Source organism: Hyperolius riggenbachi, chromosome 12 (assembly GCF_040937935.1).
Source record: "Hyperolius riggenbachi isolate aHypRig1 chromosome 12, aHypRig1.pri, whole genome shotgun sequence".
NCBI lineage: Eukaryota > Metazoa > Chordata > Amphibia > Anura > Hyperoliidae > Hyperolius > Hyperolius riggenbachi.
The window spans coordinates 37563455-37582369 of record NC_090657.1 but is presented as its reverse complement, the minus strand read 5'-3'; the positions used below and the strand labels follow the sequence as shown (position 1 = coordinate 37582369).

General features: G+C 44.1%; 1 protein-coding gene across 3 annotated transcripts in view; it reads left to right on the top strand.

The window, feature by feature from the left end:
• Positions 1-18915, top strand: part of KANSL1 (KAT8 regulatory NSL complex subunit 1) — a 225147-nt gene that overhangs the window by 205064 nt on the left and 1168 nt on the right. For all 3 annotated transcript variants that reach the window (XM_068263655.1, XM_068263656.1, XM_068263654.1), the window contains exons 12-15: positions 4013-4070; positions 9317-9426; positions 9544-9757; positions 16242-18915. The exon at positions 16242-18915 is cut by the window's right edge and continues 1168 nt beyond it. In XM_068263655.1, coding sequence (XP_068119756.1) covers positions 4013-4070; positions 9317-9426; positions 9544-9757; positions 16242-16445 — 586 coding nt within the window. In that variant the 3' untranslated portion in view covers positions 16446-18915. The remainder of the gene's footprint in view (positions 1-4012; positions 4071-9316; positions 9427-9543; positions 9758-16241) is intronic.

The following is an 18915-nucleotide window of genomic DNA, read 5'->3' as shown; positions in this document are numbered from 1 at the left end:
AATGTAAATCAGGGATTTAAAAAAGATTTTACAATAGGCAAAGAAAAACAAAAGTTTGCTTTCTTAAAACAGAAAGAATGTGCGATAATTCAGGTTGGAGTGAGCTTGAGATGTCTCCCACAATGCATCACTGCTGATTATATGCTAATTAACCATTGTCACCCTTAGAAGCTAAACACACCTCCAGATCCGCTGGAATGCAATGATGTGTCAGCTTGTTGGGCAAACACTGACTAAATCATTTATACATAATTATTGAAAAAAATGAAGCACTTTTTTTTATTACATTATCTTCATTGGAGTTCCTCTTTAAGGAATTATAGCCCTTAGGTTAAAGGGAAGGTTCAGGGTGGCTGTTAAAAAAATAAAAATGCCCATCCACTTACCTAGGGCTTCCTCCAGCCCGTGGCAGCCAGGGCTGGAGGAAGCCCCTGGTAAGTGGATGGGCATTTTTATTTTTTTAACAGCCACCCTGAACCTTCCCTTTAAGCTGCTAGTCTATATTAACCACTTTCCTACCCACACAGTATATTTCTGTGCTTTAGATGAAGTCAGCAAAGACGTGAGCACACATCTGTGCTCATCAATCAGCCAGCATGCGTATCGGGCACCCTAAATAAGAAAGGAAAAACACAATTGAGAGCCCCCAATGGTGTATTATTGATGATAAAGGAATGTCAAGGTAGAAGCAAATAGAAATATTCTAGTTTGGGTAGCCGGATTCAGGCGACCACTTAAAGCACTTATGGGGATATTAGGCCGGTCCCCACTCAGGCTAAAAGTCGCTCTCTGTAGAAGGAAAGAAGGGGTGTGCACCCATCCACCAGAGGCGCTGTACTTGGCTACACAACTTCTGAGTTGCTCCTACCTGTATTATTGCCTGTGGAAGCTGGCTAGAGTCGCGCGAAACTTGTGGCATTTGTTCTGGAGTACGAATTAAATCTGGTTTAAACCATATATAATGGTTGTGTTTGGTTTTGAGGGGGTAAGTCCACCCTTGCCCTCCAACTTTTATCTGTTTTTACCTATGATCAATTTCTACTCTGCTGGCGCCTCTTTTTTTCATGGCAACCCTAAATAAGAGGGGGGAGACCACTAGTTTCCCAGGACAAGCTATAACGAAAAGAGGTCTATGAAGTTAAAAATGCCATTTAGCCACATAGAGCCCTGCCCTCTTTTGAAATTGCACCTCCTGCATATAAAGCAACTAATTATGCTTTTTATACACCTTTTATTCCCCCGTTTAATTTCAGGTATGTTTTTATTATCCTAGCAATACTAGAAGGAAAACCTTTACATAATGCAGAATAATATACCTTTATTACAAAATTGAATATCATGTCCGACCCCCTGTCCTGTTTTAGTGATCCTTGATTGCTGGAGTTCCACTCTTCTCTACACAGGGGTATGATTGCTCTTCCAGGAGGCAGCAGCCTCTAGCGCTGAGGGAGTTAGAGACTCTGAAGTCTCTGAAAAAACTTTTTCATAAATCTGTTTAATACATTAGTCCTAACTAAACCGCCACATCCCCGCGGCTGTAAACAATCTAAATCCCCCCTAACTCCCCCTCCCGCTCCCCTGCAAAATCCACGACTTTCTTGGTCGTGTATTTTGCTGCCCTAAGCGCATCTGTGAGAGGCAGAGCTATGAGCTGCAGCCCTGCCTCACACGCGCCTGTCTGCGGCGGATCTCCGCCTCTCCCCCGCCCCTCTCAGTGAAGGAAGACTGAGAGGGTGGGGGAGAGGCGGAAGTCCGCCGCTGACAGATGCGTGTGAGGCAGGGCTGCAGCTCATAGCTCTGCCTCACACGGAAGCGCTCCCGAGGTGTGTGTCCCGGGGAGTTTGGGGGGATTTAGTTAGTTTATAGCAGCGGGAATGAGGCAGTTTAGTTAGGGCTAAAGTATTTAACAGATTTGTGCAGTAAAAAGATGTTTTTTAGAGACTTCAGAGACTCTTTAAAAAAACTTCAGTGCTGGTGGTACACTTGAATCAGTATGAACTATTTCTTATTAAAGGGGCCTACAGGAAGTTGCATGGTATGGACAACTTCCTCATATACGTGTGTGGGGTTTACTGGCAATCAATCCTTACAACCAATAGCTGCTGGGGAAACTGGTCACAAATGCAAGAATACAGCTATTCCTTTTTACTAGGCCTTAGCTTTTCTTATTTCCCCCAAACCATTTTCAGGGATGTTTAACTGACTGTTTTGAATGGATCAGATGCTGATATTCTGCTGCGATGGTTTTTGAGGCCCACACAGCTCAATTATCTGCCAAATTGGCTGAAAGTGGTTGTCAGGGAAACCTATAGACTAAAAACCTCACAGAGACATAGGGCTTTGTTGGCCAAAACCATCATCGGCGTGTGCCCAGCAGTCTGTGACAGTCGTGTGTACTCTGCTAGCTGAATGTAGCGGGCTATTAGGAGAGGTGGGAAGCCCTCCGATGTGGCTGGAGTACAGCAACCAGGCCAAAGATTCTGACCCAGTATTTAGTATTCTGTTACCGATTGTCCATTACTAGTCTAGCTGTGTACAGATCTTGAATAAATGTTGCTGCAAACTTTTTTTTTTTTTTTTTTTGTAATTTAATGTATGTTTATATAGCGCTGACATCTTCTGCAGCATTGTATTGTCTTGTCACTCACAATCTAGTCTCTACCATAGTCATATGTGTATGTATGCATCGTGTGTGTATTCTAGTCTAGGGCCAATTTTTGAGGGGGAAGCCAATTAACTTTCCTATATATTTTTGGGATGTGGGAAGAAACCAGAGTGCCCAGAGGAAACCCACACAGACACGGGAGAACATACCAACTCTGTGCATATAGTGCCCTGGCTGGGATTTGAACTGGGGACCCAGTGCTGCAAGGCGAGAGTGCTAACCTCTAGGCCACTGTACTGCCTGATTATTTGGGGTGATTGGATACCACGATAGAGCAGAGTTCAGCGGTTTCCCTCTCCTTATGTATACTCAGTGTAGCTCTTGGGGGGGGGCCCTGGGCCAATTGCCCTAATTTGACTAGTGGGCAGCACCAACCCTGCCAATCATTCCACGGTTGTGATAGACCTCAGATGATTTCACAACCTTTTTCTTCTCCGTTGGATTGGTCAGTGGCCTGATATTTGTACAGACATGCCTTGACTGCCTTGCTTGACTTAAAGGGGAACTTCAGCCTAAACAAACATACTGTCATCAAGTTACATTAGTTATGTTAATTAGAATAGATAGGTAATATAATTTTTTTACCCACCCTGTTTTAAAAGAACAGGCAAATGTTTGTGATTCATGGGGGCTGCCATCTTTGTCATGGGGGCAGCTATCTTTTTGGTTGAAAGGAGGTGACAAGGAGCAGGAGACACAGTTCCAACTGTCCTGTGTCCTGATAAACCCTCCCAGCTGCACACGCTAGGCTTCAAATGTCAAATTCAAAATGTCAAAAAAAAAAAAATTGCACCAAAACAGGACGAGAACAACATCAGAAATCTCATGCTTTGCACAGCATCAGGGGAATAAAGCCCGGGCAGTTTTCTTCTGTGCAGCTAAAAATGAGGCTTGTATAAGAGAAACAAAGTTTTGATGCGGTGAAACTGTTAAAGAAACACCAGGCCTTTTCAGTGCTGCTGAGTCGATTCTTAGTCCGGAGGTTCACTTTAAAGGACTACTGTAGCGGGGGGGGGGGGGGAGAGAGAGAGAGAAGGGGATGAGTTAAACATACCGGGGGCTTCTGATGGTCCCCTGCAGACATCCTGTGCCTGCACAGCCACTCACCGATGCTCCGGTTCACTTCTGGACTTTCCGACTTTAAAGTCGGAAAACAACTACGCCCCACAGTAGTCCTTTAACCGGTGGGAAGAGTGATCAGTTGGGTTGCGTTCCCTCTTTCAACTTCAATTTAATTACCTTCTCAAAGCAGCCTGGCATCAGAATGTATTGACATGCTTTTCCCCCACAGTTGGTTCATGTAGCTTGTTTCTAGTATGACTACTAATCTCTTTTCTTCTGTTGCAGTTGGCGTGTTGTTAAGATTTCTCCTTTGACTCCAAATTCAGAAGCGGATATAGACGAGGTGAGTTGGTCTGCTCTGTGTCTGGTTGCTGCGCCAGTGGCTATCGCTTATTATATGTATATTACCAGGGTTATGTCTGCAGAGGGGGACAACTGTTATGATGAATCTTTTCTTTGTGGTTGATCAGGATTTTGCAGTCACAACAGTCTGATTCAAGGATGGCAAACCATGTATTCATTTGTCTTTCCCTTGAAAAAGTACTTCAGTAAAGGCTTATAGAGACTCTGTAACACATTTTTCAGCCTTAGTTCTTCTATAAGTTCCTATGCCTGTTCTAATGTGCTCTGGCTTACTGCAGCCTTTCCTAATTGCACTGTCTCTGTAATAAATCTTATCTCCTTTCCTCTGTCGTGTCTGTCGGGCTAAGGCTTGAATGTGTGGAATGTGCTGTGCTGCTTGTGATTGGATAGAAGCGATACACACCCTCTGCAGGCCCCCTGCACGCTCTGTATGACTCACACACTCTGTTTATGTGAGCCTATCACAAGCTGGTTAGTTTGTAAACACTGCCTAAAACTGTTAATTACAAGCCAGGATTGCATCAGAGAGTGCCAGAAACAGCACAGAGGGGCACAGGAGAAAATAAGGAATAGAACGGTATGCTTTTTTGTGTAAGAATATTAGAGTACAGATTATCTTTAAATGTTTCTATTAATTATTTTCATTTTTATTTTTTACATGGAGATAGGATTTTTAGGTAGTCGGAGCGCATGGACTGGAGCGTTCCTGTAGATGCTTGTAGAAATGACCAGCAATGCATAGCAGCCTTTCCTCCCCCTGCCCGTTCTACCAATTCAAGTTCAACAAAACAAGTTTCTGCAAGGGTTAAAGGGATGCTTAAAGTAGATCCGAGATGAACTTTTACTCATTGCATAATTGTGTTCTTTTCCTATTGTTTAAAGGGCATTCCTCAAGCCAAATACTTTTGTTTTAATACTCTAATTCCCTTTAAACTAAACAAGCCTCTCCCACAGTTTTTCAGAGAGCCTTGGCAGTAGCAAGGGCTCATGGGAGCTCAGTCTGGGCTGGAGGAGGGGGAGGTATTACTAGCCAGAGATTTCAGAGGCAGAGTGGAGGAGGAGGGGGATTAGGTTTTTTTCACAGTAGATGCAGATAAGCTTGCCTGTGTAATATTTACAAACGTGGCTGCTGTCGTATCACAGGAAGAAATAATCATATTCTATTGAAGCTGTTTGCAGCTAGATTTGCTGAGTAAACGATCTTAACTTTAGATAAGATATAGACAAATTACATGTTCTAGTTAGTTTTTAATCTCGGATCTGCTTTAAGTCATCAAAAAAAAAATGAGTAAAAAGCCATATCCTTCTCAGTTCCCTTTAAGTCATCCAAAAAAAAAAAAATAGTTTTACTCACCTGGGGCTTCCACCAGCCCCCTGCATCCATCCTGTGCCCTCGTAGTCTCGCTCGCTCGCCAGAAACTGAAGTGGCTGCCGGCGGGGACAGGAGCATCTGATCGAGAGTACAAGGGCACAGGTGGCTGCAGGGGGCTGGTAGAAGCCACAGGTGAGTAAAACTTTTTTTTTTTTTTTTTTTTTTTTTTTTTGGGAGGACTTAAAGGGAACTGGGAGGGATCTATCTTTTTCCTTTTAAACCATACCAGTTGCCTGGCAGTCCTACTGATCTTTTGCAGTAGTGGCTGTATCACACACCTCAAACAAGCATGCAGCTAATCCAGTCTGACTTCAGAGCACCTGACCTGCATGCTTGTTCAGGGGCTGTGGCTGAAAGTATTAGAGACACAGGATCAGCAGGAGAGTCGGGCAACTGACATTATTTTAAAAGGAAACATCCATATCCTTCTCAGTTTAGATTCCCTTTAAGTGTCACTTTAATTGAGTTTTGTTTTGGGAGGTTATTAGCACCAAGATTGTTCTTTGATAACTAATTGCTGGAGATGATGCTAAACCAAACATGGCAGAGACCTCTGTGTGCAAGCCTCAGTCATTGCAAATAAAGGTGCATACACATGTTAGCCTAAACAGAGCAAAAGTGGCTCCAAGCAGCCTTGGCCAAGGACCTAAATGATAGCTGCCCCGAAGCAACGCCGAGATATCCTTAATTTCTGATCATTTTGGTCGAGCATGTTGTCCTCCTTCTTGCCTGCTCCAAGGAAGCTACTCCCTTGCATTCCACATAGAGGTGATCCCCGACTTACGAACGGCCCAACTTAAAAACGACCCGATCCTGTTGCAATTGCATCATTTGTACAAGGGGGAAGTTTGAAGAAGCAGCTTCTCCCCCCGCAGCAGTGTTGGGACTCGTCTTCAAACAAAGTCCAACACTCCATCCGCCTCTCCACGTCACCTTCCCGCTCTTGTGCATTGCATGCTTCCTGTATGTCACATGACATACAGAAAGCGGTGCTGTAGGCTAAAGGCGGAATGGCTAGATGACCAGTGCTGCACTCTGTCTAGAAGCTGAGCCCAGCACTTCTGCAGGGAGAGAGGGGTACGGGGGCAGAAGCACAGAGGGGATAAATGCACAAAAAGGACAGAGGCACTGAGGGGACACAGAGCGGACAAAGACACACACACACACACAGGGGACACAGAATGGACAGGGACAGAGGGGACAAAGACACACACAGGGGACACAGAATGGACAGACACAGAGGGGACAGAGGGGAAAGGGCAGAGGGGACAAAGACACACACACAGGGGACACAGAATGGACAGATGGGACAAAGGGGGACAGACACAGTGGGGACAAAGGGGAGAGGACAAAGAAAAGAGGATCAGAGGCATGGAAGGGACAGAGGAAATAATAGCACTGATGGGGACAAACTGGTATAGAGAGGGACAGAGAGACACAGAGAGGGGACACTGGAGGCAGAGGGGGGCACATAGGAGAGACGGGATAGAGGTGGAACAGTGTTCCAACTTAAGGACGGATTTAGGTTAAGAACGAACCCACAGTCCTTATCTAATCTCTTAACCGGGTACTACCTGTATTTATCCCTTCGATCTCCTCCTTAGCAACAGAACATGTTGGAAGGCCTAAAGTCTTGCAACGCATCCACACACCACTTGGCCCCAAACTGCCGCCTGAAGGATCATATTGTGAACCTTGCAAATAGATAGGTAATATAATCTCTTACCCACCCTGTTTTAAAAGAACAGGCAAATGTTTGCTTTCATGAGGGCAGCCATCTTTTTGGTTGAAAGGAGGTGACAGGAAGCATGAGACACAGTTCCAACTGTCCTGTGTGCTGATCACCCCTCCCAGTTGCTAGGCAACATGAATAACATAGGAAATCCCATCATGCTTTGCACAGCATCAGGGGAAAAAAGCCCTTGCAGTTTTCTTTGATGGGTGGAGCTTAGCTAAAAATGCAGCTAAACATGATGCTTTGATAAGAAAAACAAAGTTCTGATGCTGTGAAACTGTTTAAGGAACACCAAGCCTTTTCAGTTCTGCTGAGTAGATTTTTAGTCCGGAGGTTCACTTTAAGAACACATAATAGTAGCAGCTAGACTCAATCCCAATGTTTTGGAAGTCTGCTTCAGCTCCTATGCTGGGCGACTGGATGGAGAATATTGGTTTGATGGAGGGGATAGTCCAGGAATCTCCTAGCAGACTACTTAACCACCAAAACTCATGGCTTTTATGGAATATATTCACCGAGTCTGAAGGCAAGACCATTCTTTCTGACTCTCTGCCTGCTTAGACATGGTAAAATTATGGGTTATTTGTTGGAGAGTAGAAATTACTTACCCGACGCCTTAATTTCTTAGAGAACCCGAGGTGGGTTTTTCCAAAACCGAATTGTACACAGAGGGTGGGTCTGCATATAATGCCCAGCCTCTATTACTATATTATCTCCCCCAGGAACCCCCTAGCCCCCACCACCACCTCTGCTCTCTGCTGTGCTCCCTAAATAAAACCGCCGTGCTAGCGACACACAGCGTATTGCTAGCAGGCTGTTTACATGTACACTGTCACTCTACCTACTCCCCGCCTCCTCATATCACCGCATCCCTTCCCTCCCCGCTGATTGGAGGGAAGGGACGTGGGCGGGGAGTAGCGAAATCGAGAAGGCGGGGAGCAGCGTAGAGTGACAGTGTACATGTAAACAGCCTGCTAGCGATACGCTGTGTGTCGCTAACACGGCGGTTGGCTGGGCATTATCTGCAGACCCACCCTCTGTGTGCAATAAGGATTTGTAAAACCCACCTCGGGTTCTCTTTTCTTTCTCCATTCCTTCTTCTGGATCTTTCCTTCTTTTTCCTCTCTATCCTTGTTTCTCTCCCCTCTATCTTCTCTTTTCTACAACTATGTGGACACTTTGATATGTTGGACCTAAGATCTAGCACAGCCTTTCTCAACCTTTCTACTCTGGAGGAACCCTGAAAAGAACTTTGTGATCTCGAGGAACCCCTGCATTTGTTTTGCAGGAGGCACGGTCTGTAAAAGTCTGTGTGGCTGTTTATTTCACTACCCCCATTACACTGCCACTCATTATACTGTCTCCTGAGCCCCCAATTTAGTGCTTCTTGTTACAGTACCATAACTATTATAGTGTGCTCCATTATACTTCCCCCACGATGGGAAAAATGCCAAGGAACCCCTGCAGAGTCCTCAAGGAACCCCGGTTGAGAAAGCCTGATCTAGCACAACACAGACCCTGCCATCAGGTTGTTTCGACATCACACTCAATATGGCGGTCACAGTTTTAGGGACCTTTGTGACGCCCTCTGGGTAGTGGTCCCACCTTGATATTTTTCTCTTTTCCAAGTTGAAACAGTCTATATGCTGTCATATTGTTTGTTTATACTTTGATAGAATGACTTATGTCCTCTGTCTTGATGCACTATTATTTTTACTACTGTATACCTGCATGGCGTATAGTTTTTTTCATATATGTTGTACTTTATCTTGTATGCTTTAATAAAAATGTAATGAAGTCAAATGAACAGGTTATAACAGACCCATGCAATGGTAGGTCTCAGCACAGCTAGGCTGTTTATTTATTTTTAATGACATTACTTTGCAGCAAAAGCAAGTGTGGCAGATATATTAGTAATAAAGAGCAGGCAAACAGGTTTTTATTGAATGTCATGCGAATTCCATTTTTCCCAGCCAAGTGCTGTAGGTAGATGCCACACTTTTCCTCCAGTGTCTTTTGTGATGCCCACAGTTGTTTGCATGATATTTCACTGACCTGTGGAAGTTAAAGCACATTTATTTGTTTAATTGTTGGTTGATGTGTATTTCCGTCTTCACAGTTGGAAGATGTCTCAGACGCAGCCTATACAGATCTGCATGGAAAGTGTGAAGAGTTTGAAAGAGCCCGGTGGGTCACTGGCAGCATTCAGCCTCAGCGTCGAGGAAGCAGGTAATATTTTGAATACCGCACTACTGCTAGTGCTGGAGGTACATCACTCCCCAGGAACCTTTGTGTATATTGTATGTGGCTGAACACGAGTATGAGAGTCTCCTGTCTGCTTTCCAGGACTCATCGGACATCTGAAGGCTCTATGACCGCTCAGCCTCTCACGCCTCAGCCTCCCTCTCCAGACGGCGGCAGCTGGCAGGCTGTGCAAGACTTCTCTCCTCTCAGCCCCGATGTTTTGTCTGCTCCTCCGACACCCACCTCAAGGGACACTCCACGTCTGATCTCTGAGGAGACACAGAGCTCCATGTCAGACTCAGGTTATGAAGAGACTGTAAGTGATGCAATTATTACTGTTTCTGTTTACACTTATTAAGCGTGAGTGTCACCATAAAATCAAATTTCAACAGTAACTGGTCTGAGTGTATTAAGTGATAAAGATGCTAATCCTGCATTCCAAACTTTCAAAACTTTTTTCTGCTGTTAGGATTTGGAGTTATCACATACTTAAGGAGCACTGGCCCTTCAGTGCCAAACAGTTGCATGCTGGGGGTTCTTTTTATCTATAATCTATTCCTCCTATTCCCTTTATTTCCCTGCTTAGCTGCCTATCTGAAACACGATCTTCTGCTCACTTGTGTTTACAAGCAAGGCTGAGGTGACTCAGCGATTGGAGAAGAAAAGAAAAAAAAACTAAAGGGCAGGAATGCCTTCAGGATTTAGCCTAAACTGTGGGCAAAAGACATGGTTCCCACCAGGAACTGAATTCTCTTCATTTACTATATAAAATTCACTGAAATCAAAACGTCAATCAAGATAGTACAATACATGTTATGCAACTAGATCAAGTATTTATCTACTTATATATGTGTTTTCCCCTGGCATAGTATGGCTAATTCTACTGCATTTATAACCCAAAGTCTGCTTAGAGGTTTGTTAAAATTCTTCTCTGTAGACCCAAGAAAATTGGAACACAGGTCACTACACCGTTGTGTGGACTGGTTACAATAATGTCTAATGACTTTCACATCTGACTTCCCATGTGCGCAGAATGTATACATTGCTCGGATTGGGTGTGTCTCAGGAGCAGGCACCTCAGTATTGGGGTTTCATGAGTGATGAGGCTGACTGGTGACTTATTACGGTCATTCCACATCAAACATATCTTCACATCGACCCACTCCTATTTTAGTGCTTCTACTGCTTAACCGTCTTTTCAAATTTCACTGAAATTCCATAAACCATTTGTGATTGGTCTGATGTAGTTTGGCTGTTGAATGAGATGGGTGGAGCTTTTCGTATGAACTGCTATCTGATCTGCAGCTTGGTAGGGTGTGTTCAAGTTTTTATTTGTTACCATTTAATAATCACTCTGGGAGTTTAAAGGAAACCTAAACTGAGAAGGAAATTGCCTGACTGTCCTGCTGATTCTGTGTCTATAATACTTTTAGCCACACCCCCTGAACAAGCATGCAGATGAGGTGCTCTGACTGAAGTCAGACTGGATTAGCTGCATGCTTGTTTCAGGTGTGTGATTCAGCCACTAATGCGGACAAAGAGATCAAAAGGACTGCCAGGACACTGGTATTGTTTCAAAGGAAACTTTTATATCCCTCTCAGTTTAGGTTCCCTTTACAATACAATAACATTTGTAAAGCGCTTTCCTCCCATAGGACTCAAAGTGCATAGTTGTGTCTCAGATCAATACAGGGTTGCAGGCTGGGTTGTGTTACAGAGGAGATAGTCAGATGTTCATGAATGCCAGACTAAAGAGGTAGGTTTTCAGTTTAGACTTAAATGCTTCCAGGGATGGAGCTGTCCTGATTGGGTGTGGCAGGAAGTTCCAAAGTGTAGGGGCAGTATGACAAAAGGCTCTGTCTCCAAAGGTTTTGAGGTGGACTCTGGGGGTGACCAAGGTGTTACGTCCTTTTGATCTAAGATTGTGGGGGGTGTGATGCAGTTGCAACAAGTCCTTCAGGTATCCAGAGCCCAGATTGTGCAAGGATTTGAATGTCAGTAAGCCAATCAAAAGGCACAGGTAAAAGTGTGTCTCTGGACATTAGTCCTCTTCCTTCACCAAACCCCACTCTCAAACAAAGGTGGCCATACTGTGGTCGATTTAGCCATCAGATAGATCCCTCTCCGATCATTATCTGATTAAAAGGGAATCTATCTACTTGATTCCCACCACTCTACACACAGATTTTAAATCTATCTTAGCCGTGCACATTGTAGGGCAGTTTGCTCTCACCTGTCCACGTTGCGGTACCTATGTTGTCTCTCCACCGGCTGCTGCTCTTTGCCTCTCTACTCCCTAGTTCCAGGGCGCTCGTGTGACGTAACTAATGCTATAAAGGGCAAACACCATGACACTTACCTTACGTGACCACTAGAGGCGTAAAATTAAATGAAATGGGAACCTGGGGAAAAGAAAACAGCCAGATACTTGCCTAAGGATGGGGGACTAACAAAGAAGTTACTTATTTAGCTTACCTACTGTGCCTCTGGAATGTATTCACAGTGTATCACTTTTTCCCCACACTTTCTTGTTAGTTTTATTTCAATAAATTCCATTTTTCTCAGAATTCAACACACAACACCCCAGTCAATGTGAAAAAAAAAAGTTTACTTCAGGTTTTGGCAAATGTATTGAAAATAAAATAAAAACTCCCAACATTGGCCAGCTAATAGTCACCCAACTCTGAATTCGTTAGAAAAACAATTACTGTATATACTCGACTACAAGTCGAGAAATTTAGGTCTGATCTACTTTTGTGAAGTGGGGGGGGGCGACTTATACTCACATCAGACCTAAATTTCTGACTTGTAGCAACGTATCACGTGTTCCCTCTGCTCTGCATCTGCTGCATTGTGTCACTGTAGTGCTGCCAGCCAGCCAGATCTTGCCCCCCCTCTCTAGTCAGATGCCTGATCACCATAAAGCAGCTCCCCCCCCCCCCTGCAAGCTGCAGAATGGACTGACCCCTGCTCTGACAGCATGTGATGCTCCAACAGCTGGGGGGGGGGGGGGTAGGGGCTGCTCAAAATCCCCGTTGTAAGTTTGTTCCTCCTTACTGCTCTGACCCCTGCTGGCCGTGGGGGTAGGAGACGATCATAAATCCTCAGTTCTGGCCACAGATCGCTATCCTCGTAGTGCGTGCAGCTTCCCTTCACTACACACAGACTTGGTTGCCCTGTATTGTGAGGTATCAGGAAGTGGAGGAGGGGATCAGAGCAACGGGACACGCTGGATGGGAGCTGAAGCCTGTGATTTGTTTATAGAGGCTCAGCTGTGACTGCGAGTTTTAGCTGCATCCACACTAGGGAATTCATTGATAGCCCCTGGAACTGACTTCACCCTCCCTGCCAGCATCTGAATGTACAATGGATTGGCCAGACAGGTAAAGTTGACAGAGCTGTTTATACAGCCCTGAGAACTCAGGCTGGAAACTGTTGTCTTCACTGTTTCTTTGAAGTGCAGGACTGGTCTTATCTTCTCAGGCAGCTCCTGTAAAGTGTGCTAGTGCTTATCATTGGTTTTCTAACTGAGGCAAGATACTTAAAGCCATTAACCCCTTATGATCTGCAAGCATGTTTCAAACACTGCACTGTTATGTATTAACACAATAACAGCAGCACAGTGTGGGGAAGATGCATGGAGATCATGCAGGGTTGCTTCAGGTATCCTGCCTCATTCACGCCCCATTGTTAACCTTATTTATCTTTTATTATACTAACAGAAGGTTAGGACTTGACCCCAACTTTGCTGTGTAGACTTATACTTAAACCATTAAAAAATGCCAGCTTAAGAGGGTCAAATATTAGGGTCAACTTATATACGAGGTCGACTTGTATTCGAGTATATACGGTAGTTCCGAAAGGGGAGGCAACAAAATCAATCTCAACTATATATAAATTGATCACGTCCCCTTTGGTAGATAACACTTAAGCTGGCCATACACTGGCCCGATTTGCGCCCGTTTCGACAGCAGATTCGATCACTGGGATCGAATCTGCTGCCAATCGTTCACGCTACACGCCGAATTTCGATCCATTTCGTCCGGTCGCGCCGTGCGTAAAATAACAGTTGATCGCCCGCGGGTAAAGAGCGCATCGCTAGCGGCGTTCGAGTGACCAACGCAATAGATCCCGCATACATTACCTGCTCCGCCGGCGCGACTCCAGTCTCCCGGTCACCGCTGCTCTGTCTGCGCTCTGGTCTCCAGGTCCGGCATGCCTCACTTCTTCTAGCCCGGCAGGAAGTTTAAACAGTAGAGCACCCTCTACTGTTTAAACTTCCTGCCGGGCTAGAAGAAGTGAGGCATGTCGGACCTGGAGACCAGAGCGCAGACAGAGCAGTGGTGACTGGGAGACTGGAGTCGCGCCGGCGGAGCAGGTAATGTATGCGGGGGCAGCAGCAGCAGCACCACCACAACAGATTGTGAACGGTTTCATGCTGAAATCGATTCACAATCTGTTTGCTGTAAAGGTAGCCATACGATCCCTCTCTGATCAGATTCGATCAGATAGGGATCTGTCTGTTGGTCGAATCTGATGGCACTTTACCAGAAAGCTTGGAACAAAGACTTTGAGACATCGGAAGAACAATGGACAAATATTTGGAAGAAAACTACCAAATGCTCTAATAATATTTCATTAACTGAAACTTCGTTGAAAGTGTTATTTCGCACCTGTCTTACTTTTTCTACTCACTACTGAATTATGGAATAAACCCACTCATCAATCACCCCTCATTGCATTACTCAATATCGGAATCCCTAACCTTTCACTTTGGGAAAATGACCCCCTTTCTAAAATCCTAGTTGCAGCTAGATCACATATTGCCCAACACAGAACAATTAAACTGGGAAAAGGTCATCCAAAAAACTAACTATATCGGTCTAAACAAATTTTTGCAGAGCTTGACCAAAGGTGACACTCAACCTTTTTTCTCAGTATGGGCCCAATGGCTGAACTCTCCCTATGGCAATCACCTACAATGTACCCTAAACAAATACTACCTATAGCCCACACTGGTTTTCCTCTTGCATTACATGAAACCATCTTTTATGTTGTAATTTTGTATAACATTCGTCATATGTTTCTCTTTTTTCCTTCTTTTTTTGTTTTATTCCTTCTTTTCTTTCAAAGTTTTTAAATTTGTTCATCATAACCAAGTTTGAGACACATGGGAGGAATGTAGTCTGTCATACTGTCAGATCTTCTACATGCTCCTGTATTAGTTTGACAGAAACTGTTAAATACAAATGTTTTCTTTGTTTATTGGACTAATGTTACAGTATACTGTCATTGCATTGATCATCTTAATAAAGCTCTTTTGAAAGTAAAAATAAAAAACTGAGAAATCACATGTACATAAGTATTCACAGCCTTTGCCATGAAGCTCAAAATTGAACTCTGGCGCATCCTCTTTTCCTTGATCATCCTTGCTATTTTTTTGCAGCTCGAGGCTCAAAACTGGGGAAGGTTATAGAAACATTTCTGCTGCTTTTAAGGTCCTAATGAGCACAGTAGTCTTAATAATAATAATAATAATAATAATAATTTATTATTACTGGCCAGCCATCTAAACTGAGCAATTGGGGTAGAAGGGCCTTAGTCAGGGAGGTGACCAGGAACCTGGGCTCCAGAGGTCCTCTGTGGAGAGGGAAGAACCTCCCAGAAGGACAACCATCTCTGCAGCAATTTACCTATCAGGCCTATATGGTAGAGTGGCCAAAAGGAGGCCACTCCTTTGCAAACTCCTGGTGGGTTGCCATGTGCGTTTTACTAAGAGGCACCTAAAGGACTCTGACCATGAGAAACAAAATTCTGTAGATTGACGATTCAAAGATTGAACTCTTCGGTGTGAATGCCAGGTGTCATGTTTGGAGGAAATCGGGCGCTGCTTCTCACCAGGCCAATACCATCCCTACAGTGAAGCATGGTGGTGGCAGCATCATACTGTGGGATGTTTTTCAGCAGCAGGAACTAAGACACTAGTCAGGATAAAGGGAAAGATGACTGCAGCAATGTACAGAGACATTCTGGATGAAAACCTGATCCAGAGGGCTTTTGAACACAGACTGGGGTGACTGTTCTTCTGCAGCAGGACAACAACCCTAAACACGCAGGCAAGATATCCAAGGAGTGGCTTCAGGACAACTCTGTGAATATCCCTAAGTTGTTCAGCCAGAACCGAGACTTAATTCCAATTAAACATCTTTGGGGAGTACTACAAAGAGGAATTGGTGAAACTGGTGAAGGATAGGTGTGCCAAGCTTGTGGCATCATATTCAAAATGACTTGAGGCGGTAATTGCTGCCAGGTGCATTGAAAAAGTTTTGAGCAAAGGCTGTGAATACTTGTGTCCATTTAATGTCTGTTTTTTATTTTTAATAATTTTGCTAAAGCCTCAAGTAAACTTTTTTTAACGTTTTGGTGTTTAGTGTAGAAATCTAAAGAAAAAATGAATTCATTTTGGAATAAGGCTATAAAATAAAAAATTGGAAAAAGTGATGTGCTAGGAATACTTTCCGGATGCACTGTATCCTGCTTTTAGTGTTTACTGTCAGGTTTAGGAGAAATGTGATACAAAAAAAAAAATTCTGCTGCCTTCCATCTTTACAGTTTTCTCTGAGCTACCAAAAGTGAAATCCCCTCTGCCCGCCTGACACAGAAAATCCAGGAATTGAGGTGTGGGTAGGAGTAAACTCAGTAGAGATGGACTATTATAAGGAAAGGATAGCATAATGTTTCTGAAAATCATGTTTGCAAATTTATTGTTAATAATTTTTGTTCCCCTCCGTGTTTTTCAGATCGTACAGCCCTGGGAGAGACGGCACTTCCCCCTTACCTATAACCCAAAACCAGAAATTGCGGGAACCAGTGAACCTCCGGACTGGGGAGGGCCACGCCCCTCACGCCGAGCTTCCTGCGGCTCCCGAACTGCCAAAGACACAGAGGGACCCCCATCCTCTCCGCCCTGCCCTTCCACCAGACCGCGACCCCTTCACAGATAGAGCATTTGGGGGGGAAAAACATTAGGAATAAAAATTCTATATATATAAATATATATAAATCCGATGAGACAATTTGGCTTCAGAAGAATCCGCTGTTTGATATTCAAACTTTATCCCCGGAGCAGAGCGCCAATTTCACAGTTTTTAGTGAATTTAAGAACTTTAGAGATCTGTTTCCCTCTCCTTGATATCTTGTTTCCTGTTTTTGTTCTTTTTTTTCCTTTTAATCAAGCTATGTTGTATGTGTGACACTGTGTACTTAACCTACTTCTGTACCTCTGACTCTCTGTGTGCATCCTGGACATCAGAGACTCAGTTGCTGCAGTTTGTGGCTTTCCAGTTTTCCTAACTCCTGAAAAGATGTATGCTTGTACCAGTCTGTTCCTATGCGTCCTGTCAAATGTAGCTGCAGCAGAGGTACCTGAGGGGAGGAGACATGACATCTCAGACCCCGCCCATGAGGTACCTTTATGTTCTTGCAACATTAACAAAGCACTTATTGCCGCAGCAGGGCTCAGTTTACATGCTGAGCTGGTATCTTTTATGGCCTGTACTGACCTTTGGAACAGGCATCATTTCATAGGCATTATTGTAGTTAAAGAAAAAAAAAAAGTTTAAAAAAATATTTGTAGACCATCTTCAGTATCTGTTATAACATTATGGTTTTCTGTGAGTAAATTCTACTCGGTTTGGTCCTCTTGGTGACCATGCTTTACTGCCCATTGCAAACTTAAAGAATGATCAAAGGATTCAATTTAGCTGTAAGTTTGGTTACAGGGTAAATAACATTTGATAATGACACAACCATTAACAACATAAAGTCTACATCAGGTGACCTGGTCTCTCCTGTTGATCACTGGACTTTTTTTCTTTATTTAAATGATTAGAACCTTTAGAAGGCTCTTTGATTTTAAGGCCCAGATTTGCATGTTGGGAGAGGTTCCTATAGCAAGTGAAGCATGAAACGCCCATATTTCTAGATTTGTCGCTCTCCTTTCGGACTCCCGTCTTCGGGGGAGGGGAGAGGAATGAGCTGCTCCCTAACCCCATTGCTTGTGACAGTGTATTCAGTTTTGCTTTTCCTCATAGTAGTTTCCCTGCATTTAGAAGACCCACCTTCCTAATTTCAGCAGGCAGTCTAACTTGGTTAAATACAATGTGTGATAGTAACCTACTATCCCATGAATGTGAAAAATGTAAATTGGCTTACAGCTAAAGGCCATCTTCAGGCAGAAATGAAACCAAATCTTGTGATAAAGGGTGATACTCTCCTCCTCAGGTAGGCTTTCTGTGTTCTCCGCGGTTTCCGGGCCCCTATGTCACTCCATCCAGCGGTGAAGTCTTTGCAGAGCTTTTTCATCCCTGCTGCTTCTGCTCACTGCCTTTGGTTAATGGGTAGCAGCCTTCGTAGTCAAAGCTGCCCCTGTACCTTGTCATTGAGCCTAGAACAGAGGTGGGCAAACCTTTCTAGCCCTTATTCCTCTCCTTTCCTCCCTGCAGGGTTGTAAGTTCTAACCCAATCCCACTTTGCAGTGGCACTCTCCATGGCCACGGTGGTGTAGTGATGTCTGGTCACATGACGCCGCTTTAGCCATGGATTGCTGCTGGAAAGTGCAATTGGGTCAGTTAAACCGATTTGTTTCAAAATGCGCACAAGTTTGCAGGGAGGGAGAAGAGCAGAGGAATCGGCCCCTCTTAACAGCGGGCCAGACTACAAACACCGATGGGATGAATCTGGCCCGCGGGACTTAGTTTGCCCAGCTCTGGCCTAGAATGAAGAGTGACAAAGCTAGCGGGCATCATGGAAGAACGGGGTGTGGACTCTACTGAGTACTTGGTCACCACTGTGCAAAGAAGACAAATGGTGGAGATCAGAGAGAATCTTCCAGAGTTTGAATATCGCCTGTACTTTTCACAGGTTAGGACTTTTTAGTGTTCAAACTTCCACATTAAATTACAATATCATGTACATGGACTATACTACCTGTAAAATAGTTGTTATAAATGCTATGTGCATATTCCTTACACGCATTTGACTCTAATGCCCCACCCTCAGAGGTTTCTCCATATTCTGAGCATCTTGTATTTGACCTTAAGAAAACTAAAGCAAATTCTCCTCAACTACGCTAGAAGTGTTGCCTTTATTTCTTGAAGTCCATCTACTCGTCATTCCAAATGTATTTAAAAGACAGGAAAAGGAGGCCTGTCTCAGTGAGGGCCATGAGCCTTTCCTTGTAAAACGTTAAATACAAATAAGTAGCTTATAGCTTAGTCCCGCCTTAAATAAGATGGATCTTCCTACGAAGGCACTATATGGAGTACCTGGAGTCTTCAGCCAGATTATTTGTGGCCCCTGGTGAGCGTCTCAAAAGTGTATAGTCCATTTGTCTCCATGTGCCTCAACTTCAGCTTTAACCCAGTTTTGTTACCGATTCCCCCTCGCCATATTAAGTGGGCCATCCCAGAGACC